This window comes from Manacus candei, unplaced genomic scaffold (genome assembly GCF_025592945.1).
Source record: "Manacus candei isolate 608988 ecotype Guabito, Panama unplaced genomic scaffold, ASM2559294v1 h1tg000035l, whole genome shotgun sequence".
NCBI lineage: Eukaryota > Metazoa > Chordata > Aves > Passeriformes > Pipridae > Manacus > Manacus candei.
Window position 1 is genome coordinate 1101230 of NW_026138083.1, and position 27535 is coordinate 1128764.

At 50.0% G+C, this 27535-nt stretch overlaps 1 protein-coding gene across 3 annotated transcripts; it reads left to right on the plus strand.

Moving 5' to 3' along the window:
• The first annotated feature begins 754 nt into the window (after positions 1–754).
• Positions 755–27083, plus strand: ANAPC1 (anaphase promoting complex subunit 1). Of its 3 annotated transcripts, XM_051792662.1 has the most exons (47): positions 756–1109; positions 1826–1987; positions 2132–2183; positions 2754–2863; positions 3098–3180; positions 3936–4009; positions 4266–4411; positions 5064–5284; positions 5944–6153; positions 6440–6535; positions 6780–6870; positions 6987–7052; positions 7209–7346; positions 7560–7700; positions 7954–8014; positions 8284–8471; positions 9223–9297; positions 9673–9938; positions 10199–10290; positions 10951–11099; positions 11801–11879; positions 11959–11995; positions 12095–12165; positions 12263–12441; positions 14491–14717; positions 15903–16021; positions 16443–16714; positions 17226–17460; positions 18400–18491; positions 18650–18784; positions 18909–18991; positions 19092–19170; positions 19755–19829; positions 20354–20430; positions 20594–20684; positions 20800–20853; positions 21099–21292; positions 21527–21613; positions 22101–22218; positions 22864–22941; positions 23303–23370; positions 24190–24328; positions 24699–24785; positions 25244–25339; positions 25433–25631; positions 26129–26263; positions 26809–27083. In XM_051792662.1, the coding sequence occupies exons 1-47, from the start codon at positions 897–899 to the stop codon at positions 26922–26924; spliced, it is 5856 nt and encodes a 1951-aa protein (XP_051648622.1). In that variant the 5' UTR covers positions 756–896; the 3' UTR covers positions 26925–27083. The 3 variants fall into 3 exon arrangements, with proteins under 3 accessions (XP_051648621.1, XP_051648622.1, XP_051648623.1); XM_051792661.1 differs by lacking the exon at positions 26809–27083 and having other exon boundaries at positions 755–1109; positions 26129–26772; XM_051792663.1 differs by lacking the exons at positions 756–1109; positions 26809–27083 and having other exon boundaries at positions 1957–2028; positions 26129–26771.
• The last annotated feature ends 452 nt before the right edge of the window (positions 27084–27535 follow it).

Sequence of the window (27535 nt, forward strand, 5' to 3'; positions counted from 1 at the left end):
ATTGGGGCTGGTGAAGTTTTCTCTTTCTCTCTCTCTTTCCCCCTTTCTTTCTCCCCCTCTTTAATTCATCTCTTCCCTTCTCTCTTCCCTTTCCTCATCCCTTTATCCAAACCCCACTGCCACGTGCTCACACTAACTCAGGGACTCACACACCGATTTCCACGCCAAAGTGTGTCATTTATTCATGAAACCTCGCGATTTTTATTTTTTTTTTTTTTTTTTTTTGCGGATCCTCCGACTTTCCGCTTTTTCCTTTGGACGATGGAAATTGCCGAGCGCGCCGGGTGCTCCCGTCCCTCCCAGGGCGGGACGCCACGTTGTGCCCGCGCCTCACCACCCTCACAGGGAAGAATTCCTTCCACGTATCTCCAACCTAAACGGGCTCTCCGTCAGTTCAAAGCCAGCCGAGGACAACCCTCCGGGCTGTTCGCTGGCTGCTCTCAGGAGAGAAAGCGCCGAGCGCTAATTCCTGAGGAGCGAGGGCGCTCCACGCGGGCAGCGCCCACGTGAGGCGCGGGGGGGGGGGGGAGCAGCCACCCAACCCCTCCGCTGCCCAGCGCCCCCGCGCCAACGCTCGGCGTGATTACGCGCGCCGGGAGGCCACCTGGGAGAGGATTCCCGGCGGGATGATCCCGGCGGGAGGGGCGGCGCTCCCTCATCAGGGAGTGGAACCCCGGGTCGGACCTCCTTCCCTCCCACCCACTCCCCCCTCCGCGAGGCGCCGCCATGGCGGCTCCCGGCGGCGCGCGCGGCGCGGCGCGCGGAGCATGGCGGGAGCGCCAAGATGGCCGCGCCCGTGTGAAGGAGCCGCCGGTGCCGGCCCGCCCGCGCGCCCGCCCCGGTGCCTGCGGGAGCCGCCGGAGCGTCCCCGGAAATAATGAGGATATCGGGGCCCCATGTCGGACCACTGTGACGAGAGGGCGACGATGATTGCGGCCGGCGACCTGCAGGAGTTCGCGCCGCGGGGCCGCGAGCAGAGCCGGCGGCACCCCAGCGCCCTGAGCCTGCAGCTGCGGCGGCTGCAGCCCGCGCCGGAGCTCTGCTCCTCCGACGGCGCCGCCGGGCTCGTGGGGTCCCTGCGGGAGGTCACCATCCACGACCGGCACCGGGTACGGCCCCGCCCGAGGCCGCGGGGAGCAGCCTGGGTGGGGAAGGGAGCTCGGAGCTCGCCCAGTGCCACCCCCGGCCGCGGGACGCTCCGGGCACCGCGTGGCTCCGAGCCCCGTCCGAGGGATGCGGCGGCCACTGCTCCTCTGGGCAACCTGTGCCGGGGCTTCACCGCCAGAATAGGGAAGAGTTCCTTCCCGATATCCCATCTGTCCCTGCCCTCTGGCAGTGGGAAGCCATTCCCCCTTGGCCTGTCCCTCCATCCCTTGTCCCACGTCCCCCTCCATCTCTCCCCTCTAGGCACTGGAAGGGGCTCTGAGGTCTCCCTGGAGCCTTCTCTTCTCCAAGTGAACACCCTCTGTGATGCAGACCGAGCCTAAGATTGGATCTATCCACACCCCAGCTGCTCTCTGAGAAGGAGTTTAGGAAAGAAGGGGATTCACTCTGAATGTCATGGCTCAACACAGGGTCTCTCTTATCTGTTCCTCCCTTTCATATCCTTGGCTTCCATAGAAATCACTCTAAATGGATTCTGATTGTCCCTTATCAGGAATCACAGATTGGCTTGGGCTTCAGGGACCTTAAAGCCCATCTAGTTCCAGCCCAGGTTGCTCCAAGCCCCATCCAGCCTGACCTTGGACACTCCCAGGGATGGAGCATCCGCAGCCTCTCCGGGCAGCCCGTGCCGGCTTCTCCTTACCGAGCCCCCATTTTCCAGGAAAGCTGGCAGCTGAGGAAGGGCGTCAGCGACGTGGGGGAGGAGGTGGACTACGACGAGGAGCTGTACGTGGCCAGCAACGTGGTCATCTGGAGCAAGGGCAGCAGGAGCCAAGCGTCCGCCGTGTACAAGGCGTTCACCGTCGACAGCCCCGTCCTGCAGGTGTGGGAACCCGGGAAGAGGGAGGCTGAGTGTGAATCCAGGTGGTGTTTTGGTTGGGGTTGTTTTGGGAGATAACCGGGAAGACGGTGTGGGGAGCGTCGGCTCGTTTGGGGTTAATTAATTGGTCTCTGCGTTGGGTTTCAGGCCCTGTGGTGCGACTTCACCGTCCCCCAGGAAAAATCCGAAAAGGCTGATGGTGAGTGTCCTGGGCAAATGCTTGGAATCGTGGAATTGCTTAGGTTGGAAAAGCCCTCCGAGGTCACCCAGTCTTACTGTTCCCCCAGCACTGCCAAGCCCACCACTGACCCATCCAGGTGGGTTTTAAACCCCTCCAGGGATGGGGACTCCACCACTGCCCTGGCAGCAGCAGTGCTGGGGCTGGACAGCCCTTTTGGGGAGGAATTTTCCCAATATCCAACCTAAACCCCCCCTGGCACAGCTTGAGGCCGTTTCCTCTCACCTGTCCCTTGTTCCCTGGGAGCAGAGCCCGACCCTCACCTGGCCCCACCCTCCTATCAGGGAGTTGGAGAGAGTGAGAAGGTCCCCCCTGAGCCTCCTTTTCTCCAGGCTGAGCCCCCCCAGCTCCCTCAGGGATTCCTTGTCCCCCAGACCCTTTCCCAGCTCCATTGTCCTCTTCCAGACACGCTCCAGGAGCTCATTCACCAAGCCTTGCTATGTTAAAAGCTTACTTCTTGTGTATGAGGGGTGTCTGAAAAAGGGAGGAACTTCACTGTGTAATTGTTTTTTCCTTTCTTTCCCCTCCCAGTTTCGGGTAGTGAGGAAACAGTAGAGAAGTGTATCTGCATTTTGCAGAATTCCTGTATAAACGTGCACAGCATGGAGGGGAAGGATTACATTGCAGCTTTGCCTTTCCAGGTGAGTTCTCTCCTACTTTTTGTCCACACAAATGCACCCTTTTGGTTCACAAATGGCTCTGATTTATGTTCTCCTGCTCTCAAGAAAAAACCCAAACATCTCATTTTGCTGTAAAATCCTCAAACGTAACCAATATAGAAAATACTTGATTTTTTTTTTTCTTAAATCTATTATTAAATCTAAATTCTTAAATCTATTTTTTTCATAAATCTATTTATCATCATTATTTTATAGGTTGCAAACGTCTGGCCAACAAAATATGGTTTGTTATTTGAGCGCAGCAGTTCTTCCCACGAGGTGCCTCCAAGCCCACCCAGGTATGGGATGAGGGGTCTGGGTTGTTTCCTGGTAGATAATCTAATTATTAATCTAATTATTCCTGTTGGATAATCTGATAAGGAGTGGATTTGTGAAAGGAGCTGTGTGTTTGTGATGGGAAAAGGTGGGATCAGGTGAAAAAAGAGGAAGCGGTGGCTGCTCCATCCCTGGAAGTGTTCAAGGCTGGATGGAGCTTGGAGCAACCTGGGGTAGTGGAAGGTGTCCCTGCCCTCCATGGCAAGGAGTGGAACTGGATCATCTTTAAGGTCCCTTCCAACCCAAACCATTCTGGGATGTTGATGTGATTCCTCCGGGCTTTTTATCCCATCCCAGCGATCCTGAGTGAGAACGCCCAAAATGGAGTGTTAAGAATTATTTGGGAGTGGGAATAGGATCTGGGAGGCACAAAATGGGTGTCACCGGCCTGATTTCATTAAGGTTCGTCCTGGGAATTGATTCCAGGCTGTGATGGTTGGGGAAGACTCACTGAGGGGTTGTCATTGAGACATTTTCTATCAGCTGCAGGATCCCAGTCCCTGTGGAAGCCCTCTGTGGATCCCAGAGCAAGCAGTTGGACTGTATGGGTTTTATGTGTCCATCCCAGGCACTTGAGATTCTGTAGTACCCAGCTGGGATTAGGAACAGAGGCCCTGAAAAGGTCGAATCTGCTCAGTTAAACCAACAAGCTTCTGGGAATGGAATAGATGTCCCTGCTGTCAGATTCCAGGCTCTGATCTGTTTGGTTTCTCCCTAGGGAGCCTTTGCCCACGATGTTCAGCATGCTGCACCCCTTGGATGAGATCACTCCTCTTGTCTGGAAGTCTGGAGGTATTTTCGCACCTTCAGGGGTGTCACTGGAGTCCCTCAGGGTGGGATCAAATCTCAGCGTGTGCCTTGAGCATTTTCTGTGTTAAAAAACATGGAAATAATCACCTCCAAGTGACAAGTTAAAGCTGCTTCATGGGCAGGGAAACTGTCAGGAACAAAGCCCGGATGGTGGAGGGAAGAGGGTGTGGAAAATGCTCGTGATACTGTTACAGAAACAATCCTTCTGCCCTGACCGGAGCTGACTCCTGTTTCCCAGGTGTGTTTGGATCTTCCAGGGTGCAGTACGTGGCTGACCACACCCTGAGGATCGTGTTCCTCAGCTCTGACCCTTCCATTGTGATGACCTACGACACTGTGCAGAGCTTACACACGGTCTGGGCTCTCCGGAGGGTGAAACCAGAGGTACCAATCCCACGTGGACTAAGTATCACTATAAAAACCCCTGTGTATTTCCATTTCCTGGGTGTAAGAAGCCCCTGGTACTTGTGATTTGTTTGATTTATAAGAGTAAGGTGTTTGTTGGGGATGGTTGTTTTATTTTTCAAGTAGTTTCTTGCGTGGGTTTGCCTGGAGCACAGCCAGGGAAGTCACATGATGGTGATGGTCATGGAACATGCAGTAATTAACATATTATTCCATACATTGGAAGGTTTGGACTCCAAACTGTTGTGTTCTGTAAGAAAAGTGGGAAATAACTTAGTGGGAAGTAACTTAGTGCCGTGAAAACTCATTACTATGAGGCTGGTGGGGTTGCCCAGAGAAGCTATGGCTGCCCCATCCCTGGAAGTATCCAAGGCCAGATTGGGCAGGGCTTGAAGCAACCTGGGCTAGTGGAAGGTGTCCCTGCCCATGGCAGGGGTTGAACTGGATGGGCTTTAAGGTCCCTTCCCACCCAAACCTCTCTGGGATTCTATGAAAACCATTGGAGCAGTTTCTGTGGGAGTGGGAGAGTGTCGTTGGCAGGAATAACTCTGTAGGCTGAGCACCTTCCTAGGCAGAAATTAACACCCAGCTGATGGAAAAAGCTCCTCCTGCCTGTTGGTTTGTGCCCCAGGAGCAGAGCATGGTGCTGAAGTTCCCGGAGCAGGTGGGCACTCCCCAGCACACGGCCACCAACAGCTCCCTGACTGCCCACCTCCGAAGCTTCTCCAAAGGAGACTCCCCTGGGGGCTCCCCTTTCCAGAACTACTCGTCCATCCACAGCCAGAGCAGATCCGGGTCCTCTCCCAGCCTGCAGTCCCGCTCCCCAACCATCTCCAACATGGCTGCCTTGAGGTGGGCACTGCACAGCACATCCCAAAGGATGGCAGCCAGGGAATTCCGCGCACATCTGGGTTTGCTGCTTGTCTTTCTCTACCCTTAGAAGTATGTCCTTCCGAGGTGCAGGTGCCTCTTGTGTTGCAGCACCTGAAAACCCTCTTGGAATCCTCTTGCTGTGCCATTATCCCGACAGCACAGCAGGATAATCCTGTGCAGGAGCCAGGGAGGCTGTTCTGTCACGACACAGCCGGTCTGTCAGGGAGTCAGGGAATATCTGCAGGTCCCAGGAGTGGGTTTGGGTCACTTTTCTAAAGAAAGCCACAATTGGAGGGAAGAGGTTGGGAGAGATTTTTCATGGAATGGACCATGCATTGAAAAAAGTTGGGTTTCTTCCTCCTGAAATCTCATCTGTTGGATTCTGGCAGGGATGACTGGAAATTAATTGGAGAAATAGTTTCACGTGCTGGGATGTGTGTTGGTAAAGGAATCTAACATTAAACTAGTTACTAGTTTAGGGTGGGATTTTGTTGCTTTTCAAAGTCAGGGTGTGAGCTCCCCGGGATTCTGCCCCTGATAGTAAAAATCCACTTTCCAGCCACGTCCTGTGTCTTTTGATCCTGTCCCTGATTTTGAAGGTCCTCTTTCCAGCCGTGTCCTGTGTCTTCCCCTTGCAGCCGCTCCCATTCCCCAGCCCTGGGAGTCCATTCCTTCTCGGGAGTGCAGAGGTTCAACTTTTCCAGCAGTGCCCAGTCCCCGAAGAGGCACAGCCTCCCCCACTCCCCAAACAGCGCTTCCAACGACTCCTTCCTCGTGCCAGAAACAGAGCCCATCGTTCCCGAGCTGTGCATCGACCACCTGTGGACAGAGACTGTCACAAACATGAGGTCAGGAGCTTGTGTTGGGATGGGAGGGATTCCCGTGGCGGGAAATGGGGAATAAAGGGAAATCACAGCTTGTTTCTGCAGGTGGAGCCTCCTTAGGGTAGATTTGTGGATTGTACTTCCTGATTTTTTTTGGGGAAATGATGCTCCCTACGTGCCTGGCTCCCTTCCAAAGAGAACTGGGCACTTGGAGCAGTTTTGCCTGGTTATTCCAGGCCCTCTGGATTGGTTTCCTGAGGTCTCTAAAACCAAGCAGGTTCTAAACTGGTCCTTGTGTCTCTTTTGACAGAGAGAAGAATTCCCAAGCATCCAAAGTGTTTATTTCCACTGACCTTTGTGGACAGAAGTTCTTGTGCTTTTTAGTGGAATCCCAGCTCCAGCTGCGGTGAGCATTCCGACCTCGGGGGCAGGGGGAGCACTCTGGGAATTACCAGCTGGAAGTACAGCAGGGCTTTTAATTGGACTAGAAAAGTAAAAACAAGCTGACTTATTTTTGGGCAAAGCAAGGGGAAAAGGAACCAGATATTCCACAAAAAACTAACTGCACTGTTTTAAATTCTGCGGTTTCTTTCTGTGACAGCACCCAGGACAATCTTTTTGTGTTTCCTGTTGTTTTCCCTGATCCTTAGGTGTGTAAAATTCCAAGAGAGCAACGATAAGTCGCAGCTGATCTTTGGGTCTGTTACCAACATTCCAGCAAAGGACGCGGCTCCGGTGCAGGTACGTCCCTCCCTGGGGACTGCTCCCCTTGGAATGTCCTGCTGTGACACTTGTCACCCAACTGGAGTGTCCCTAATTAAATATGAGAAGCTGAATATGCTGCTTGATTGTTCCAGGGCATCGACACACTCCTGGTCCTGGAAGGCAGTGGGAATCTGGTGCTTTATTCTGGAGTGGTTCGGGTGAGCCACAGTTTTCCCATCCCTAATTTGTGTGCAGTGCTGGAAAGGGAGTTCTGTAAAATCAGTGGCACCTTGTGGCATAATTAAATCATCTTTTGGGCTTATTTTCAGCAAAAAAAAATCAACTATTTCTTTTCCTTTTTCCCACCAAAAAAGGTGGGGAAGGTGTTTATTCCCGGGCTTCCTGCTCCGTCCCTGACGATGTCCAACCAAATGCCTCGGCCAAGCACTCCCTTGGACAGTGTCAGTACTCCATCCAAGCCTTTGAATAAGCACCTGGGGCCCCTGGAAGAGGTAAGGAGTAAGGAAATATTCCTTGGAAAGGATTTAGTTGTAACAGCTTCAAACGATTGGTTGATCTTTTAACTTTCAAGGAATCTCTTGGAGCTGAATCTTTTCTTCTCGTTCTGTAAATCCCCTGATTAAACTGTGTTTAAAGAAGATCTGTTTAGTGCTGTTTATTTATTTATGATTTCCATAAACCCAGTCATTTTTACCACTTTTCAGGGTGTGCTTTTGTCACCAGTTCCAGAGCTAAGGGATTCTTCCAAACTTCACGACTCGCCCTACGTCGAGGACTGTACTTTCCAGCAGCTTGGGACTTTCATTCAAGCTCTCAGAGATCCTGTCCACAACAGAATAACTCTAGTAGGTGTTTTCCTGTCATTCGAGGCCACACTTTGTTAGCAGAGATTATTTCAAGATAATTTCAGGCTCCATTCCAAGAGTTTCACGGAGCTGGCACCTGAGGTTGCAGATCTTCAGTGCAGCAAACAGCCAAGATTTGGGAATATCTTAACACAAAAACTGATTCTGAGTTCGTAGAAAAGGACTCTGCCTTTACTTGGTGCATTTCCCAATTTAGCTCTTCCCTTTGTTGATTTTTTTTTTTTTTTTTCAGGAGCTCAGCAATAACACCATGGTCCGGATCACTATCCCCGAAATTGCCACTTCGGAATTAGGTAGGACTCCAAAGCTTTGCTCTCTGCTATTGTGTGTTTTATTCCTGGGGAAGAGCTGAGATGCCAGTTCAGCAATGAGCAAAAAAAAAAGGAACATTTTCCCCTGGTTTTGTACCCCACCTCAGCACAGGAACAGCTGTTGGAGGCCGTGGGGCTTTCGCTGTGAGTTCCTAGAGAGTTAAAAGCAGGTCCAGTGAGAGGATTGATACATGACGGAACAAATTCCAGGAAAATGCAGCTGCTTTGTTATTTTCCCTCTTTTCCCGCAGTGAGGAGGTGCCTGCAGGGGCTCAAAGCCATCCTGCCCAAGGAGACAGCTGTGCAGGTGCTGGTCAAGTGGTACAACGCCTACAACGCCCCGGGAGGGCCCAGCTACCACTCCGAGTGGAACCTGTTTGTCACGTGCCTCATGAACATGATGGGATACAACACGGAGAGGCTCTCCTGGACACGGAATGTGAGCAGGTTCTTCTGGTTGGCATTGAAGCTGCTGGTAGCTCTTCAAGGTTCCAAATGGTTCGAGAGAGGTGCTGGAGGTTGTGCCTTGTCTTGAATCACAAAGTGCCCTGGAATCAATTCTGAAATGTTTCTGATTTTCGGGTCTGTTGTGCTCTGTAGATTTATAAGGGGCTTGTCTGACCGTGGCAGTTGGTTATAAAAATAAATGATGAATCACAGAATGGGTCAGGTTGGAAGGGACCACAGTGGGTCATCAGGCCCAACCTCCCTGCTCAAGCAGGAGCACATTACACAGGATTGTATCCAGATGGTTCTTCGAAATCTCCGGTGATGGAGACTCCACAGCCTCTCTGGATAATCTGTTCCAGTGCACAGTCACTGCCCAGCAAAGAAGTTCTTCCTCATGTTCAGGTAGAACTTCCTGTGCATCAGTTTCTGCCCATTGCCTCTTGTCCTGTTAGCTGGCACAGTCCAGCCCACACCCAACACCAATGCATTAAAGATTTGGTTCATCTAATCCACATTAAATTTACTCTCATTTTGAACACAGATCACAGCTCAGATTGTTGTTTCCTAAAGAGGATGTTGAATTCCAGTGTCTATGGGTTCTTTCCCAGCAAAGTCTAGAAGTACCTCGAGTTATGTCATGTTGTGCTTGGTTTGAATTCAGGTTTTATGATCAGTGATTCACTTAGGAAATCTTGGGAGTGTCACAGCTGAGCTGTTTTTGCTCCTTTTATTTCTTGCAGCTCGATTTTGAAGGATCACTTTCCCCAGTCATTGCTCCAAAGAAGGCAAGGCCCTCAGAAACGGGGTCAGATGAGGTAAGAAAAGGTTCTCTCTTACGAGTAGGGGGCAGTGGGGTTTGGTGTTGGCTTTTTTTAAAGGCAACACACTCTGCATGTGGAATTTCATCTGAGATGGAAATTTGGGGGAAAGAAAAGTTTTCCAAAGCTGCATCATGTGACCCTACTTGTCAGGGTTCTCACTTCCAGAGGGAATTAGGATGGACTAAGGAACGAAGGCTTTGATTCTTTTATGGGAAGGATGAACCTTAATCATTGAATCTCCTGTGCAGCACCTTTTCCATTCAACAGTCACATTGGGATCCGTTTTTTGGGGAGAAAACTCCTCTGTAGCAGTGCTTTGGCGTTACTTTGCTGGAATCTCTGCCTCTCTTCCCTGTTTCTTTGCTCCAGGACTGGGAATATCTCTTGAGCTCTGACTACCATAGGAATTTCGAGTCTCATCCCGTTGCCAAAGCTTTGCGACTGGACCCCCTGGAAGTTTCCCCTTCCAAGGATGACTTTCCCCAGAGCCTTAGTTTGGACTCCTCCACCCTCCTTTTCAGCCACATTCCTGCCATTTTCTTTGTCCTGCACCTCATCTACGAGGAGCTGAAGCTGAACAGCCTGATGGGAGAAGGGCTCCGCTCCCTCGTGGTTCTCCTGGTCCAGCTGGCCAGGTATGTCCACCTGGAAAACCACAGGGCTGTGCATCATGCTCTGGCTGTTCATTATCTACATGGGAGATCTGGGAATTGCACAGATTAGAACAGACTTCCCATGTACTAAAGAAGATGAATGTTGAAACCTTTTATTTTTCCTATGACTGATCCTTCCCCAGTAGCACCTACTCCCAAAGGATTCCCGTCCAGGAAGGTGGAGAGTTTTTTTGGTTTTTTTTTTTCCTCCCCCTCTGGGACTCACCTCTCTGTCATTCCAGGGATTTGAAACTGGAAGCTTACATAGATTATTACTACAGAGATTACCCAGCCCTGGTCAAAACCTCCAGACAGACCTGCATCATTGACCAAGGTGAGTTCAGGAGGATATTCAGTGATATTTGGATATTCCCTTTGGTTTTGATGGTCCCCTGGGGGTTCTGGACTGAAATTAGCCCACTATAGCCATGAGTTGGTGCTTCCAGTGTTTCGTGGGAACCTCCACAGAGCAATGAATGCTGGTTTCATCTTGGCAAAGTCCCAGCTCAGGCTGGCTGAGAAAATCTCTACCTGTGGGAAAAGCCTGGTAGTGAGAAGTACCTCTCTTGTGGAAAGTATTGCTGGGCTGGTGGGCTCTCGGTTTCGAGTTCAGAAGAACCAAATCAGAGCTAAACCCACAAAAAATTCACATTAAAATCAGGTCACACCTTGTCTGTGTGTCTGCTTGGTGTCCTGCCAGCTGGATTTTAGGGGTTGTGTAAGAAAAAACTTACCAAAAAAAAAATCTCCTGAAATTGCTCAGGCTTTGCTACTCAGGTTTGTGGACAAGGAAGGCAAAGAGGTTGTAGCTCAGTTTAGTGCTGTTAACTTCCAAGGCTGTTCCCTATGGCAGGAGGGAGAAATCTGTAAAGTTCTGAGGGAAATGCTGGATTTTTGTCACTCAGGGAAGTTCTGTAGGGCTTCCTTTGGGAATAATGGGGAATTATTGTGCCTTTACCCTGAACTCACTGGCCTTGCTGTTCATGTGGTTAAGTCCAAACAGGTTTCATGCTCCATCCCTCCTTTTTCTCTGCTGAGCCTCCAAGTATCTTCCAGTGGCTGAGTTCCTGCCTGAAGGGAGAAGGAGTTCAGCCTTATCCCTATTTACCTGGGATCTGTGAACGGAGCAAACTGGTGGTGCTGGTACGTACTGGGGCACAGTGTGCTCTGTTCTGTCAGCACAGCAGCTCTGTGGGCAGGGTTTGCTCCAGCTGGCAGGGAAATATCCTTCATGGAAGCTGAAGTGTTGATCCTGAGGAGAAAAACAAGGAGAAGAGACTCTTATTTTCTCCCTCCTCTACCTGACCTGCCTGTGCAGAGCTCAGAGTTGGAAGGTCTTCATCAAAAAAACCCCACATAATCTTTTTCTGAGTGTGATTTTTTTTTTTCCCCAGCTTCTCTTGTCTGGAAGCATTAAAAAGTAAATGGGGGGCTGATCCCTTGGATTTTGCTGGCTGGAAAGCTGGAGTGGGAACAGCTTTTCACTTGGAGCCTCCACAATATCCAAGATGTGGAGGAAACCAAACAGTGTCTATAATAATGTGTGTGTTCTGCAAGAGAAATTAAATGTGAGCAGGACGAGAAGGATGAGTGGGGACACGTTTCATCTCTTCACCTTTGCAGCAGTTATTAGGGAAAATTCAGGATGTCTTTTTTTTTCCCAAACTTTAAATATAAAGCCTCAAAGTTTCTTGTTTGTTTCAATTGTTTCAATCTCCTTTTGCTGACAATAAACTTGCCCTGCTGTGGAGGTTGTATTACAGTTATTTCCTGCCTGTTCTGCTGGGAAGCAAAGCAATACCAGCCCCCAAAATGACCTGTTTTGGTGTCTCTTCCCTGTCCAGAGCGTGGCTCTCTATATCCTTGGGGATGAGAGCGCCGTGGCAAACGAAGCCTCCCATTACTTGTACAAGATCACATCAGGTAAGGACGCCTTGATGCCATCCTAGGATTGTGCTGTGCTTGGAAAAACGTGGAATTAATGCAGCCTTGTCTTTCCTAGGCCAACGGAAGCAGCAGATGGAACAGGATGACAATCGGTACGAGGGGTTTTAGTGGTGTTTTGTTGAGTTCTTGGCTTTCTGCTGACTCCTGGATGAGCTTTATTGGCTCCTCCTTAACTCTCCTCCGTTTTCCAGGTGCAGTTTCAAGCACAGCTCATCCGTTTCCAGCCTGGCTGAAAAGTTAGTTCTTTGGATGACAAGTGTCGGTAAGAGCGGAATGAAAATAACATCATAACATGAGATACACTTGCTCCAGCTTTGATCACACAGTCTGTTTGGCTTCTTTTCCCCCTTAATTTTAAGGTTTCACATTGAGAGACCTGGAATCTCTTCCCTTTGGAGTGGCCCTTCCCATCAGGGATGCCATCTACCACTGCCGGGAGCAGCCGGCCTCGGACTGGCCGGAAGCTGTTTGTCTCCTCATCGGGCGCCAGGATTTGTCCAAACAGGCCTGTGAAGGGAACCTGCAGAAGGGAAAATCCGTGAGTGGGGCCACAGATGGGTTTCACAGTCCCGGGGCTTGGGCAGAGCAGCCGGTTCAGGAATTTCAGGGCATCCCAAGGTGTGGAATCGCAACGAGATCGAGGGTTTACACACACGAGGGTTTCGATATAAAGTCCAGGATCCAGCACAGGAATAGCTGTGGGAACTCAATATGAAACACATTTTGAACTTAATTCAGGCAAAAAAAAATTGCCTCCAAACAGATTTTTGCCAAAATATTTTGCCAAGACAATTTTTTTCCCTCTGGAAATTTTTTGCCTCCAGAGCTGTTTGATTCCTCCTCCTCCTCTTGTCCTGTGGTGCTTTGTCCAGAGGCTCTGCCATCAAACTGTGACAGAGGGAGGAGGAAGTGGGTGTTTCTCAGTCTGGCATCTCCCTCTCCTCTGGAAGAGCTGGATTGGGAAATACACCTGCCATATTTCGAGTTTTAGTTACTTTTATCCTGAGGTAAAATGATAAAAAAAAGCGTGTGGTGTTTTTCTCTTCGGCATTTTCTCCTCTTAGGTGGGAACCATCAGGATCACAGGGAATTTAGTCTCGTTTAAATGTCTTTTATTGGAAGCCGAAAATCTTGTTGAAAGCTGGCATAAAACCACTTCAGGCCAGCAAGTTGTCCATAACTTTTCCCAAAGTCAGGAAGAGGGATTTGTAATCTCAAATACATCTTGGGCGAGATCTTTTTTGCTGTCTTGGCTTTGAAAGGATATTAAAATAATTCCAGTTTTTATAACAGAGGGCTTCACTAATAATTTCACATTAAAAACCTCATTGATTTAGCAGAAAAGTAAATTAACCACGTGTCCAAACTCCCACGTTAAAAGCCCTTTTTGTTTTCTGCTGGTGACGTTCTGCCCAACCGAAACCCTCGCGGATCACAAAAATGATGATAAATTTGATTTTATCACTGACTTTATAACAATGCCTCGAATAGATGTTGCCTTAAAAGGGCAAAGTGCTCTTCAAACCCCAAATTGTTTGTCATTTCTCGGAAGGGCAGGGTGGAGTTTCCTGTTTCAGAACGGACACTGGGTGGTGCAGTTATGAATTGAGATTTACTGTGTATTTATCAGAAGAAATTGGGTTTCATTCATCTGCTCCACATTTATTTGCCTTCCTGGGGGTCATGTGTTCCCAGAGAGCCACGGGCAGCCGTTCTTTCTGGTCCCCTGCATCACTTGGGTGATGAGAAGGAACAGGAGAGCAGAGTTTTAAGAGAGGATTTCTTAAATCTTGCATGGGAAGAGGGTTTGCCAACAACTTTGGGGCTGTTCTAGTCATGTAGCTCTGATGGTGAAGCCCAGGTTGGCTGACAGCAACAAATATTTGGAGTTTTCTGCTGTACAGGCTGTTTGTTTTAATAGGTAACCTGCTTTCCCAAGGTTGCTGCAGAGAGAATCCAGATGGAAGCTCTGATTGATGAAAACATCCACGATTAGAAAAATAATGCAGGTTTCTTGGGCAGCACCTGCAGAACAGAAGATCTGACTGGGCTAATCCCAAAGTAGGCTAATCCCAAACTGGGCTGATTGTGGAGGGGAAAATTCTTTCCAGTTGCTCTGAGACAAGAAAGAGTTTGGAAAGAACAAGAACTATGTCCCATGTCACCTCCTCAAGCTCAGCCCGGTGGTCCTTGATGTATTTGAGGTGTCGCCTTCTCTTCTCCTGATAGTTCTTTATCCCATTTCCATGGGCAAAAGTACTTGATTTCCATGTTCAAAATTCCTCCTGGCCTTTGAATTCCTGTAAGGAGCACGTGATTGTGGGAGTATTTGAGGTGGCTCCAAGTTAAGTAGACCTGATCAATGCATTTGAGCCTGAACTGAGCATTAAGTTAAGCCTGAGTGCAGGACACAGAGAAAAGGGTTGGATTCCATAATCCAAAAGTGGTGTGGATGCTGCACAAGCCAGTCCCTTGTATTCACAGACCCATCTCGTGGTCGTGCTGGGGTGAGTTCAGCCCGTGGTGCTGGTATTTCCAGCCCTGGAATCATGTCCTTCCCTTTCCTTCCTTCCCCTCTCCCTCGCAGTCCATGGGCTCGGTGCTGTCCTCGGACATCCCCTCCGCGGCCGAGTCGGAGGAGGACGAGGACGGCATGAACGACATGAACGAGGAGGTGATGTCCCTGATCTGGAGCGAGGATCTGAGGGTGCAGGAGGTGAGGAGGCTCCTCCAGAGCGCCCGGCCCGTGCGGGTCAACGTGGTGCAGATGCCGGAAGCGAGCGACCACGAGTACATAGAGGAGAAGGAAAACCGGTAAAGGAGCGTGGAATCGTGGAATGCCTTGGGCTGGGAGGGACCTTAAAGCTCATCTCGTTCCATCCCGCTTCCACCAGACCAGGTTGCTCCAAGCCCTGTCCAGCCTGGCCTTGGAACTCTCTCTGTTTCCAGCTGTTTCTCATTAATTTGGCTCTGAAAAGATTGTCTGGGTGTTTTCAGTGGCTCAGAGTTAAGTGGATCTGAACAGGGCAATATTAGGACTCATAGAAAAGGGTTGGATTTCATAATCCAGGTCGTTGGAGCTCCATGAACATCAGAGCTCTGCTGTGTGTGAGTTGGAGGGCCCCTGGGATCAGCAGCAGATGGGAAAGACAGTGAGTCTCAAACCCAAACAGTTGGGATCAGTTGGGGGTTGAAAGCAGCTTGTAGCACTTTTTTTCCCACCTAAAAGATGTGATATATAAGCAGGACCTGCTCTGTGGAGAAGAAAACATCATCCATCCCCTGCCTAAAGCTGGAGAACACTTTGTTCAGGGCTGGTCTTGGCTCAGGGGACCTCGTTAATTCTGCACAAAACACACTCAGTGTCCCATCCCTCTGTCTTTTGAAACCTCCTGTGCCCAGTGGCCTTGTGATTGTCCCCCATCCTGCTTCTTTAATCACTAATTTTGGGGGTGTTAAAAGTATCTTCTTTAAAAAGAAAACAGAGAAAAAAAGCTAATTTCAGGACACAATTAGCAGGCAAAACCCTCTACAGGAGTAGGAATTTATCAAATTATTGTGTGAGCTACCAAGCTGAGTAATCTGACGAGTCTAGAAAGTGTTTCCAGAGTAAATCATAGAGAACTGTGGTCAGGGTTCTTGGAAGCACCTTATGAACTCTCTACGTGGGTTTTACACCAGTCATAGCAAGATCCCACCAGCTCTGGTTGGCTTTCTCCTGTCACCTCACCTCTGATATGGCTGGGAAATGTCCACAGCAGAGGTTGATTTAAGCAGCTTTAGGGCAAATTGGTGGCAAGTTTCAACGAGGTGTCAGTAAAATGTGTCTTTGAGATTAATCTTGTGAAGACCAGAGGGTGGGGTCAAAAGAAAGAGGGAAGACTCGGGGGGAAAAAGTGGTTTTGTCCCGTGCCTGTTGCCTGGAGGTCTGTTTTGTGCTGTGTAATTGGAAAAGTTCTCCGTGCTGAGCACTTGGCTTTGGTTTCATGTGCCCACCAGGTTGTTACAGCTGTGCCAGCGAACCATGGCACTCCCAGTGGGGCGAGGAATGTTCACCTTGTTCTCCTACCACCCCGTTCCAACGGAGCAGTTGCCCATCCCGAAGCTGAACCTCACCGGTACGTGGGTCAGTGGTTCCTTCCCGACCAATCCAGTGTTTCACAGATGGCTGGAGATTCTTTCAGTGGTTATCCCATTTCCTTCTGAACTTCTGAATTTTTGTAGCATCTCCTGTGCTTTTCTGCAGAGAGTTGCGTGGCCGAAGTGTGATTTTTGTGATGTGGCAGCTCTTGGGGTTTGAATCAGTGTTTTTTGTTACCAAACACTGAGACCTGACATCAGGTGCACTCTGAGAAACACAGGGAAGTGAAAAAATTAGTGCTGGAGCCACAAAGGACAGAGATCCTGGGAAGTTGCTGTTTGATCTGTGCTGTCCTGGCGTTCCTGAAGGCACCGGAGGGCGACTCTGATCGGAGCCGTTCCCTCCCTTGGCTGGTTTGGATGTTCCTGGTTGCTGTTAACTCCCTCTCTCCTCGGCAGGCCGTGCCCCTCCCAGGAACACCACCGTGGATCTGAACAGTGGGAATATCGATGTGCCTCCCAACATGGCTTGCTGGGCCAGCTTCCACAACGGGGTGGCCGCCGGCCTGAAGATCGCTCCCGCTTCCCAGATAGACTCCGCCTGGATCGTCTACAACAAGCCCAAAATTGCAGAGCTGGCCAACGAATACGCAGGATTCCTCATGGCCCTGGGCCTCAATGGGCACCTCACCAAACTGGCCACGCTCAACATCCACGACTACTTGACAAAGGTGAGGCCTTCTGGAGAAATCCCTGTGGGATTTGGGCCCTTCCAGCAGAACGAGAAGGAAAAACCAACAGGTTCCTCTTGAACCACTGGGGTAGAAGTTTTCCTGCTGTGGGAGGATAGCAGAGTGGCTGCATGTTAGTGGTTGTGGTGCAGGACTGAGGATGGTTTGGGCTGGAAGGACCCTTCCTCAACACGAGGAAGAACTTCTTTCCATGGGGGGAGCAGAGCACTGGGACAGCTGTCCAGGGAGGGTGTGGAATCCAAACCTACCTGGCCTCATTCCGGTGTCACCTGCTCCAGGTGGACTGGGTGATCTCCAGAGGTCCCTTCCAACCCTAAATATTCTGGGATTCCCTGAAATTAAGAAACTTCACTTCCACTCAGCCATTTTCAGCAATTCCATCACTAGGCCCTTCCCACGGTGCACAGCCCTTTGGGATATGGGAGTGGGTCCCTGGGACAGGCGTCTTCCCATCTCTGAAGGTTCCTGGCGTCCCTGTTCCCTCCCCCAGGGCCACGAGATGACCAGCATCGGGCTGCTGCTCGGCGTGTCCGCCGCCAAGCTGGGCACCATGGACATGGCCATCACCCGCCTGCTGAGCATCCACATCCCCGCCCTGCTGCCCCCCACCTCCACCGAGCTGGACGTGCCCCACAACGTGCAGGTGGCTGCTGTCATCGGGATAGGCCTGGTCTACCAGGGCACGGCCCACAGGCACACGGCCGAGGTGCTGCTGGCAGAGATAGGTGGGTTCCAGCATCGGGAAAAACGGGATGAGCGCCGGGAAGGGGCACCGGGGAGCTTGGAAGGATTGGTTTGTACCTCCTGCCTCTGGTTTTGCAAACCTGGTGGGCCTGTTTTCAGGGGAGCAGGAGCTCCTGTGAGCTGTTTGAGCGGCGTAAAACACTCATTAGGGTGTGGAATCCAAACCTACCTGGACTCATTCTGGTGTCACCTGCTCCAGGTGGCTCTGGACTGGGTGATCTCCAGAGGTCCCTTCCAACCCTAAATATTCTGGGATTCCCTGAAATTAAGAAACTTCACTTCTGCTCAGAGATTTTCAGCAGTTCCATCACTGGGCCCTTCCCGTGCATAGCCCGTTGGGATGTGCGCTTGGATCCCTGGGACAGGTGTTTTCCCATCTCTGGGAAAACCTGGGAATTTTGGTGTTCTGAGTTCCCCTGCTTGGAATTTTAAGGGTTTTTTAACCGCCAGTCTGGTTCTGAACAGCAGATTTGGGATCTCAGTTGCGTCCTCCTTCTGTGCACGTCCTGATTTTTATTTGTAATGGCCTTTATCCATGTTTTTATATGGAGCTTTACTGGGAGACTCTGTGGTTTATTAAATAGGGAATGGGATGAATTTTAAGGGTGGAATTGTTATGCTTTTGGTAATTAGGGATGTGCAGTCTCTTTTAGCAGCAGCATTTGGACAAGTCCAGGGATCTTAAAGCGTTGGCATACTCACCATGTCTCTGAACTCCAGCCACAACATTTAGGAGGGGGTTGCCATTTAGAGATGGATGGATGGATGAAGTGCCAGTTCCTTGGAATTCCACTGAGGGCTTTCTTGAGAAGGGGCAGATATTTTTTCCCTCCTCTCATTAGGAACGTAGCTCTTAATTAAACCACTGTTTGCTCAGCTGGAGTTTTAAAAGATGGATTTTGCCGGTTTGTTTTATCCAGGGCGTCCCCCCGGGCCAGAGATGGAATATTGCACCGACAGGGAGTCCTATTCCCTGGCATCTGGGCTGGCCCTGGGCATGGTGTGCCTCGGGGTAAGTCAACTGCAATTAGCAGAACGCTCGTTATCCATTGGGATGGGATTGTAGGAGCTGTTTCACCCCTGACTCCCGGCTGCCGTGGGCCAAGAGCAGGGGGTTTTCTCCTCGAGGAAGTCACTCCCATGTTTTTCCTTCTCCTCTCTGCTCCTCAGCACGGCAGTAACCTGATAGGGATGTCAGACCTCAACGTTCCCGAGCAGCTCTACCAGTACATGGTCGGGGGCCACCGGCGATTCCAGGCGGGAATGCACCGGGAGAAGCACAAGTCTCCCAGTTACCAAATCAAGGTGCGTGCTGCTGACTTTGGTGGAAGCCTGAGCAGTGTCTCAAGCCCTGGGTGACTTTGGGAGCGCACACACCCGGCTGGGGTCATTCCCTTCCCACCTGGAGGTGTTCCCTGTGTTTCCACAGGAAGGCGACACCATCAACGTGGACGTGACGTGTCCCGGTGCCACCCTGGCGCTTGCCATGATCTACCTGAAGACCAACAACAGGTATGGACCTTGGGATTGCTGCTCTTTGAACCGCTGTGGTGTTGGCTCTGCCCTTTGGGAATTGCTGGGGTGTGACCTGTTCCTTCGCCGTGCTCCGCAGATCCATCGCGGACTGGCTCAAAGCCCCGGACACCATGTACCTGTTGGACTTTGTAAAGCCAGAATTCCTTTTGCTGAGGGTAAGATTTCCTTTGGTTTCATTCCTCAGTCCATTTAACCGATGGGTTTATTTAACTCTAGCCCTTATTCCCATCGCCAAGAATCCCTGGGATCACTGGTCTCCCCTGTTACTCTCCAGCCCAACTCACCCCTTCCAACAATTTCTCCTTGTGCTAAGGCAGCTTCCTTGTCATCCAGCACAGAATTCAGGGAGAAATATTTGAAAGACACATTTTATGTGCAATGTTAAATTTTTGGGTGCATTTCTATAGCTTTTCCCAATGTTACAGATAAATGGAGTTAGAAGTACATAGGGAATTTTCATCTTGCCCTTGCAAGGATTTCTTCTGGGGTTTCTTTTTTCTGGAAGCAGAATTTGCACATCTTAAAATAAAAGCTGTTTTCTCATTTCTGAATGAGAAAACATTTTATTATTCATTATATGAATAATAAAAAAAAAACAAAGAAAAACAAAAACCTGTGGAGAACAGGCAGCTGGATTGTCTGGTTTTTGGGGATGGAGTAAGGACATGAAAAAATACCATTGTTGTTTGTGTGGTTGGGGTTTTCCTTCCCTATGTTTTGGCTTTCTCCCTTTTTTCAGACCTTGGCTCGGTGCCTGATTCTGTGGGATGACATCCTGCCCAACTCCAAGTGGGTCAACAGCAACGTGCCTCAAGTAGGTGTTTATTTATGTTTGGGGTCTTTTGCTTCCCAGTTTTCCACCTTCCCAGGGTTGTTCTGGGTGAGAGCAGCTCCATGGCCACGTGAGGTGCACAAGGAAATGTGCATTAACAGAGGTGCCATTGGATCCCTGGAGTGTTTGGGGAGTACTGGGGACTGGAAAGAAGGGGATTGAGGAGGGATGTGACTGTTCAGGACAGAAAGTGATGTCAGGGAAAGGAAGGGATTAAACTTTTCCCCACATTGCCCAGGAAAGAAGCCGAGTGCAAAACAGCTGCATTAGGAGTAACTTCTCAACAGTGAGATCAGTGATATTCCAAGATATTGAATGGAATTTTTAAGACCAAATTAGATCAATACCTCTGAGAAATATACAGGGTGCTGACCTGGGAAGAAAAACCCAACAGCTTTTACGTGCCTGTGCCACGGATTTGTTTTATATCACTTCGATGGGCCAGAATTTCAATTAAAAATAGGTTTTCCCAGGATGAATTTTTTTCCCCTTATGCTTTTTTACAGATCATAAGGGAGAACATTATCTCCCTTCACGCCACGGAGCTGCCTTCCTCCGAAGACCTGAGCTTGGAAACGCTGGCGTGAGTAACATCCAAAAAAAAACCCAAACCTGCAGCCTAATTCTTTTCCTGCAAAAAAAAAAAAAACCTTTTTATTTTTTACTGATGGAGGAGTCTGTGGCCCGTATTCCGAGGAGGAGAAGAGAGGGGTGTGTGGTCATTTCCTGTTTGTGTTGTTCCTTAGGCAAGCCCACGTCTACATCATCGCCGGAGCCTGTTTATCCCTGGGATTTCGCTTCGCCGGCTCGGAAAACCTGGCAGCATTTCAGTGCTTGGTAAGGGGAGGGGTTGTGTTTTCCCCTTCCACCTCCAGAGAGCTTTCACTTTTCTCCTTAGGATCTATATTTATATTTAGGATCTGTATTTAGGGTGCGTTTCTTTGCTTTCCAGTACAAGTACGCCACAGATTTCCTGAAGTGTTTGTCGGCTCCGACAGCATCCATAGTAAGTCCTTCCTGGTTTTCCTTGCTTTGTGTGGCACACTTTGATAACCCTCAGCAAAACCTGGATGCAAACAAACCCAGCCCTTTCACCCATTAATTATAGGATGGAAATTACAGGCTGGGAGTCATGTTGAAGGGCTTCACTGCTTCTCCCTTTGGCTGTGGGTTGTGGTTTCCAAGCTCTGAGGTGGAAAGCAGCAGATCAGCACGACCACAGGAGTAATAAAAGCTCTGCTCTGCTCCCAGACAGGTCACTATAACCTGGAGACGTGCCTGAGTGTCCTGCTCCTGGCTCTGGCCATGGTCATGGCCGGCTCTGGGAACCTCCAGGTCCTTCAGCTGTGCCGTTTCATGCACAAGAAGACGGGGGGAGAGATGAACTACGGCTTCCACCTGGCTCATCACATGGCTCTGGGGCTCCTCTTCCTGGGAGGAGGAAGGTGATTTGCCATTTCCAAAGGCAGGGCTCATCCCTTCTCCCAGTTTCCTTCATTTTCCTGGGTTTTTTTCCCCTACATACTGATGCATGAACACATCTTCTGTGGCAAAGGAAGTGCCACGGGAATGTTTCTGACTCATAAACTCCTTTCCTCATCCCTGGGACACCAAAGTGTTTTGAACTCCTGTGTTTTTTAGCAGGGAACCTAAAAGATAATGTTGTTTTCTCCCTACAGATACTCACTGAGCACTTCAAACTCTTCAATTGCTGCTCTCCTTTGTGCCCTGTACCCTCACTTCCCTGTCCACAGCACGGACAACCGGTAAGGCTTTGCTGGGGATCCCGTATCCTTAGGGATTCCTATTTCCCTAGGGATCATGTTTCCTTGAGCTAAACCATCTCCTTACAAAAGACAGATTGTGAGGTTTTACTTAAGTGGTCTGTAAATACATTTTTGGAGGTTTTCCACCAAAGGGAAGTGGAGAACAGAAGAAATGAGTGACAAGTGGTGATCCTTAATCAGAGAGGAAACACCAACAGGTTTCCTGAGGCTGTGCCCCTGTGACTTACCTTCCCACCTGGAAAGATTTTCCTGCAAGATCTCTCCATATATGACCCTTAATCTCTTCTAGTTCCAATCCATTAAGTCCCGGCCTGTCAGTTAACCCACACGTGTTAGAAAACGTAAACCGTGGCCACACATTTCCCTTTAGTTTCACCACCAGCTGGATTTGGTTGTGGAGCCAGGCGTGGTTTGGTGTTTGGGGGTCATTCCCTGCCTGTGCTGAGCTCCTGATTCCCACCCCCAGGTACCACCTCCAGGCCCTGCGTCACCTGTACGTGCTGGCGGCAGAGCCGAGGCTCCTCACTCCCGTGGACGTGGATTCCAACACTCCTTGCTATGCCCTCATAGAGGTGACCTACAAGGTAACGTGGCTGGGAGGCCTTGAGGAAGGCGAGGGAGATGCCTGGACACTGGGATTTACCCCAGTTTTCATCGGTGTGGCCTCCAGGGTTAGGTTGTTTCAAACTGTGGTAAAGGCGAGCTGGATTCCCTGCAAATAATGGAAGGGTTGGGCTCAACCCACTCCCACCTCACATGTGCTTTGATGGCAACTGGAGGGCAGAAGAGAAGTCACCACAGTGTCTTCAAACAGTCAGGGGGTGTCATGGCTGACCCAGGTTCTCCTCCCTTTAAAGAAGGACTTCCAAAAGCACAGGGGTGGCTGGAACCACCTGCTTGGGAAAGGATCAAAGGAAGGGTTCCTGGGATTTTCAGGTGGTTCTGGCAAAGAGTTCTCCACGTTCACAGCATACTTTACTTCCCAGACTTTCCCATTTCAGACTTGCCCACGGCTGGGTGTTGATCCATCCGTGGGAAATTGGCTTTGTTCATGTTTCCTGACATGAAGGGCAGTGCCGAGTTCCGAGTCCTGCATTTACTCAGGGCTCGGGAACAGAAACCCCCCCAAACTGCTGCCAGGGGAGTTGTTCCCCATAAGATGCCCTTTTTCTTCCCTTTTCCCATGACAATGAGCTCTCCTAACCTGGGAATCCTGTGGCATTTTGAAGGGCACCCAGTGGTACGCGGAGGCCACCGAGGAGCTGATGGCACCCACGCTTCTTCCAGAGCTTCACTTACTGAAACAGGTAAAGGAACTCTCCATTTTGATGGAAAACCACCCATTTTTGTGTCACAGAGAGTGCAGGAGCAGAGATTTAGGGATTTTTTGATTCCCTGCCCAACGCTGTCCTGTTGCAATGACTCCAGGGAGTTAAATTAAGCCACGTGCTTCTCTTTGGTCTTGACCAAGATCTTCCAAGATCTGATGGGACAGGGGAGTTCCCTGTGCCAGAAATTTCACTGCAGGAGACACAAAGCTCCTCCTCCTGAATTTTCTGGCTGAGCAGCAGAAAAAGGGCCCAGAAAAAAAAAAAACAAACTGTCAAAGCCCCTCTTAATTTAACGCTTCTGTTTCTATTTAATAAAAAAACCTGCTTCTGTTGACAGATCAGAGTGAAGGGACCACGGTACTGGGAATTATTAATAGATTTGAGCAAGGGAACCAATCACCTCCAGTAAGTATTTTTAATGCTTCACCGAATAACGAGCTTGTAGTAATTTTTACTGAATGTTTGGGTTGGTTTTTTTTTTTTTTTTTAACCCCTCCCACGGATTAGAAAGAAGCCTGGCTTTGCTCAGGTCTTGCTGCTGTGCATTTGGCAGCACTTTTTTTTTTTTTTTAAGGGGGGGGAGGTGGGTTTGAAGAAAGAAACTGCGTAGTTGGTTTCGCCTATTGATGTGAATAATTCATGCAAAAAAAACAGGGGGCAGGGGGAAAACCTGATAGTAAAAACCACAGAAATTGGGCAGCGGGATGGAGCAGCACCAGAAAGCAGCTTCGCACTCATGGTTTTGGTTTGGTTTTGAGTGGCTGTGATGTCACGTTTCCCAGACTGTTGGGGCTGTTACTGCTCTGTGAAAATGCTATTTTGCTCGCGGTGCAAAGCACTCACTGTGTTTTTGACACGCTCAGGAGGTGTTGGGCAGCTGTGGGAACCAGAGATTTTACCGGAATACAGGATTTGGGGTGAAATCAGTGTCAGCTTTGCACTTTAACATGGGTGGTAAAGGAAACCGGCTGCGCCTTTGCTCAGCCACGGGGCTCTTTTAGTTCGTCTGAAAGCCATTAATGAACAACTGAATCACATCCAACCTGCCCCTGAACACTTGCAGGAATGGGACTGGCAGGAATGCCCAGCTTCTCTGGGCAGGGTTTAAATACTTAGGACAAAGCCTGAAAGGGAATGTTATTGCCTGGGAGCTGTGGGAGCTCTGTTTGCTCTCCAGGCTGCCTGTCTGTGTCCATTTAAACAAGTCCCATTGTGCTGTTCCAGGTCGATCCTCTCCAAGGGTGGCATCCTGTACGTGAAGCTCAGGGCTGGGCAGCTCTCCTACAAGGAGGATCCCATGGGATGGCGCAGCCTCCTGGCACAGACCGTCACCCACCGCAACTCTGAAGCGCGGGCCTTCAAGGTATCCCTCCTGGAATGGCCTCCTGCCAGGGATACTTCTGTCCATGATGGGCGTGGTCATGGAATCATTTAGGCTGGAAAAGACCTCCAAGGTCATGGAGTCCAGCCTTTAGATCGTGGAGTCCAACTTTTAGATCAGGGATTCCAACCTTTAGATCACAAATCCAACTTTCAGATCAGGAATCCAACCTTTAGATCAGGAATCCAACCCTTAGATCATGAATTCCAACCTTTGGTGTGGGTTACAACCTTCTCACTCATGTTTTGGAAGGTTTGGTTATCGATTGCTGCTGCCTTTGTGCACCAAACCAAAAAAGTTCATTTTAAGGGTGTGTTTTAATCTCTTTTTTTTTTTTTTTTTTATTTCCCAGCCAGAAGCCATCTCTGCTTTCACTTCTGACCCCGCTCTCTTCTCCTTCGCCGACTATTTCTGCAAACCAACTGTGGACATGGGCCAGGTAGGGTGTGTTGGTGGGGACCAACACTTCTGGCGTGGATAAAAGGTAGGGAAAACCTTCACTAAACTCTGGAGCAGAGTCCAGCCCTCCAAGCAGCAGGAACAGGGAATATTCTACAGGATGTTTTGTAACACAAAGGTGTAAAGGGGTGGTGACCCTCTAATTTTTGTTGGTTTGGTATTGGGGTTTGTGTCCCATTCCTTGAGGAATGTGTTTAACAAATCCAAAGTGTCCTGAGGCATTTCGGGGAAGTCAGGGAGGGGTTTGGGTGTTTTGCTTGGAATTTCTTTGCACAGGGTGACTTAAGGGAGGGAATAAAACACAAGCTTAACAATCAAGCTGTGTGGCATCACTGACATCCCAGATTGCTGCGATGTCAGCAACGTGGGGCAACTTTAATGGAAGGAAACACGAGTAGGAACCTGAATAAACCACATCTGACACGTGTCCTTGATCAGAAACAGGAAATCCTGGACCTTTTCTCTTCCATCCTTTACGAGTGCGTCACCCAGGAGAACCCCGAGATGCTGCCCACGTACATCGCCATAGATCAGGTGCAGTCAGCTCACAGTTCTGCTTTAGGGAACGCTTTGGGCCACTTTTTTGGGGGGGACAGAGTGTTCACCTTGTGTTTCCCCCTCTCCCAGGCCGTGAGGAGGTTGGAAAGGGGGGAGATGTCGGAGACGTTCGAGCTGTGGCAGATCAAGCTGGTGCTGGAGTTCTTCAGCTCCCGGAGCCACCAGGAGAGGATGAGCAGGAACCCCAACCGAGGGCTCTTCATGAACTCGGAGTTCCTGCCCGTGATGAAGTGCACTATAGACAACACTCTGGATCAGTGGCTGCAAGGTAGGGAGGAGAGCTCTCCAATCCAGCTCTTCATGGAATTCCAGGCTGGTTTGGGTTGGAAGGGACCCTAAAGACCCTCTCATTCCATCCCCTGCCGTGGGCAGGCAGGGACACCTCCCACCAGACCAGGTTGCTCGCCTGGTTCTTGTCTTGCTGATCCAGGTTGGCAAGGGAAAGGTGGGCACTTGGATAAACCACCTTCTTTTCAGTTTGGTTGGAACCATTCCCTGAGGAATTGTGTTTGCCTGTAGCGGTGGGAGGTTTGGTTCACAATTTCCAGAGAAAATGCCTTCCTAATTCTACACTGGGAGAATTTTCTAGGAGGGGTGGCCACAGCAGGGAACAAGGTGTAGGGTGGCCATGGCAGAAGGAAGGAGGTTGGAAAACAACAAGCCCCCAGCCCACCTCCTGTAGGGAGATGGAGATTTTTCTGCAGAAACCCAGTTTCCTCCATGAAATGCTTCCTGAATTTCCCTGGTGTGCCTTGTGTCTCGCAGCTGGAGGGGATGTGTCCCTGCATTCCTACCTGAGCGGGCAGCCCCCAGAGGAATCCCAGCTGAGCATGCTGGCCTGCTTCCTGATCTACCACTCTGTGCCCACACCAACCCAGCTGGCAGCTGGAGGCTTGGAAGGTGAGTCTGGAGCTGGGATCCAGGGAAATCCTGGCCCCTTTCACTGGGCAGCTTTTCCTGCCTCAGCCCAGCCTGGGATACACCAGTGCTCTGCTCTCCTGAGGAAACTCAGCTGGTCTGCAACTTTGGGAGCTCTGTGCCCTGCTTAGGGCCGTGACAGGAATGTCACCCCCTCCGTGGGGAGAGGGATCTGGGGCTGGAGGCTTCCCAAGGAGTGCCCATCCCAGGAGTCCTGTGCTGGCCACAGCCCTGAGCATACACATTCCTGTGTCTGGGTTTGGATGATTCCAGTCAGATGCCTGCTACACACCTCTCCTCTGGGTGTTCTCTTCGCGTTCTTCTCCCTGATGGAATTTGGGATTTCTTACAGTTTTTATGTAAAAATTGATCTTATAACCAGCATTGCAACCTTGGGATCTCTGGGAAAATGCCTCCGGAGGCTCCACCAAGGGAGCTCTGCTCTATTTGGGGCAGAGCTCTGTTTGGGGCAAATCTGACCCCACTTTTACCTCATTTTCTTTGTCTTGGATGGTTTTTTTTTTTAGGGAGCGGGAGCTTCTCGGAGCTGCTGTTGAAGTTCAGGCGGCTGCACATCCCGGTGCGGGCGCTGCTCCGGCTCGCGCCGCTGCTCCTCGGGAACCCCCAGGCCATGGTGCTGTAGGACCACCCCAAACCCGCTTTATTTTGTACCTTCTCAACCACCAAACTCACCCCCAGCCGTGGCGACGGACAGGAGTTATTTATAAATAGTTACCACGAGTGGAAAAAAAAAAAAAAAATTATAAAAGTGAGGTCATAATAAATTTACTTTTGTAACGAAGGGTTGTTTACAAATATGTCTTTTTTTTTTTTTTTTTTTTTGTGGGGAATTCTGAGGGGACCTCGGCTGGGAGCTGTGCCTTGTCCTTGTTTTTGTAACCCCTGCGCTTGTGATGGATCTTAATCCGCTTCCACGAGGTCCTGGAGGGTGGAGGCAGCTTGGAAAACTTGCTTTCCCTGGAGCGCTGAACTCGGAGCGGGGCTGGTTCCGTGTTGGTTCTGGTGCTTAATTTGTCGTCAAACAGGTGGAATTCCTCCAAGAAAAGCAGCCAGAGGTTGAGTGATTCTTCAGCCAGAGCCAAGGGGTTGGATCCTGCCTTTTCTGGTTTCAAATTCAATCACATTCCATGGGGGGGTTGTCCTGCTCTCTCCCTTTTTTGTCCCAAACCCTCGAGGAGGGGAGCCAAGGGCTTTTGCAGATGGACAGAGGAAGACAACCAGGGGTCACTAAAA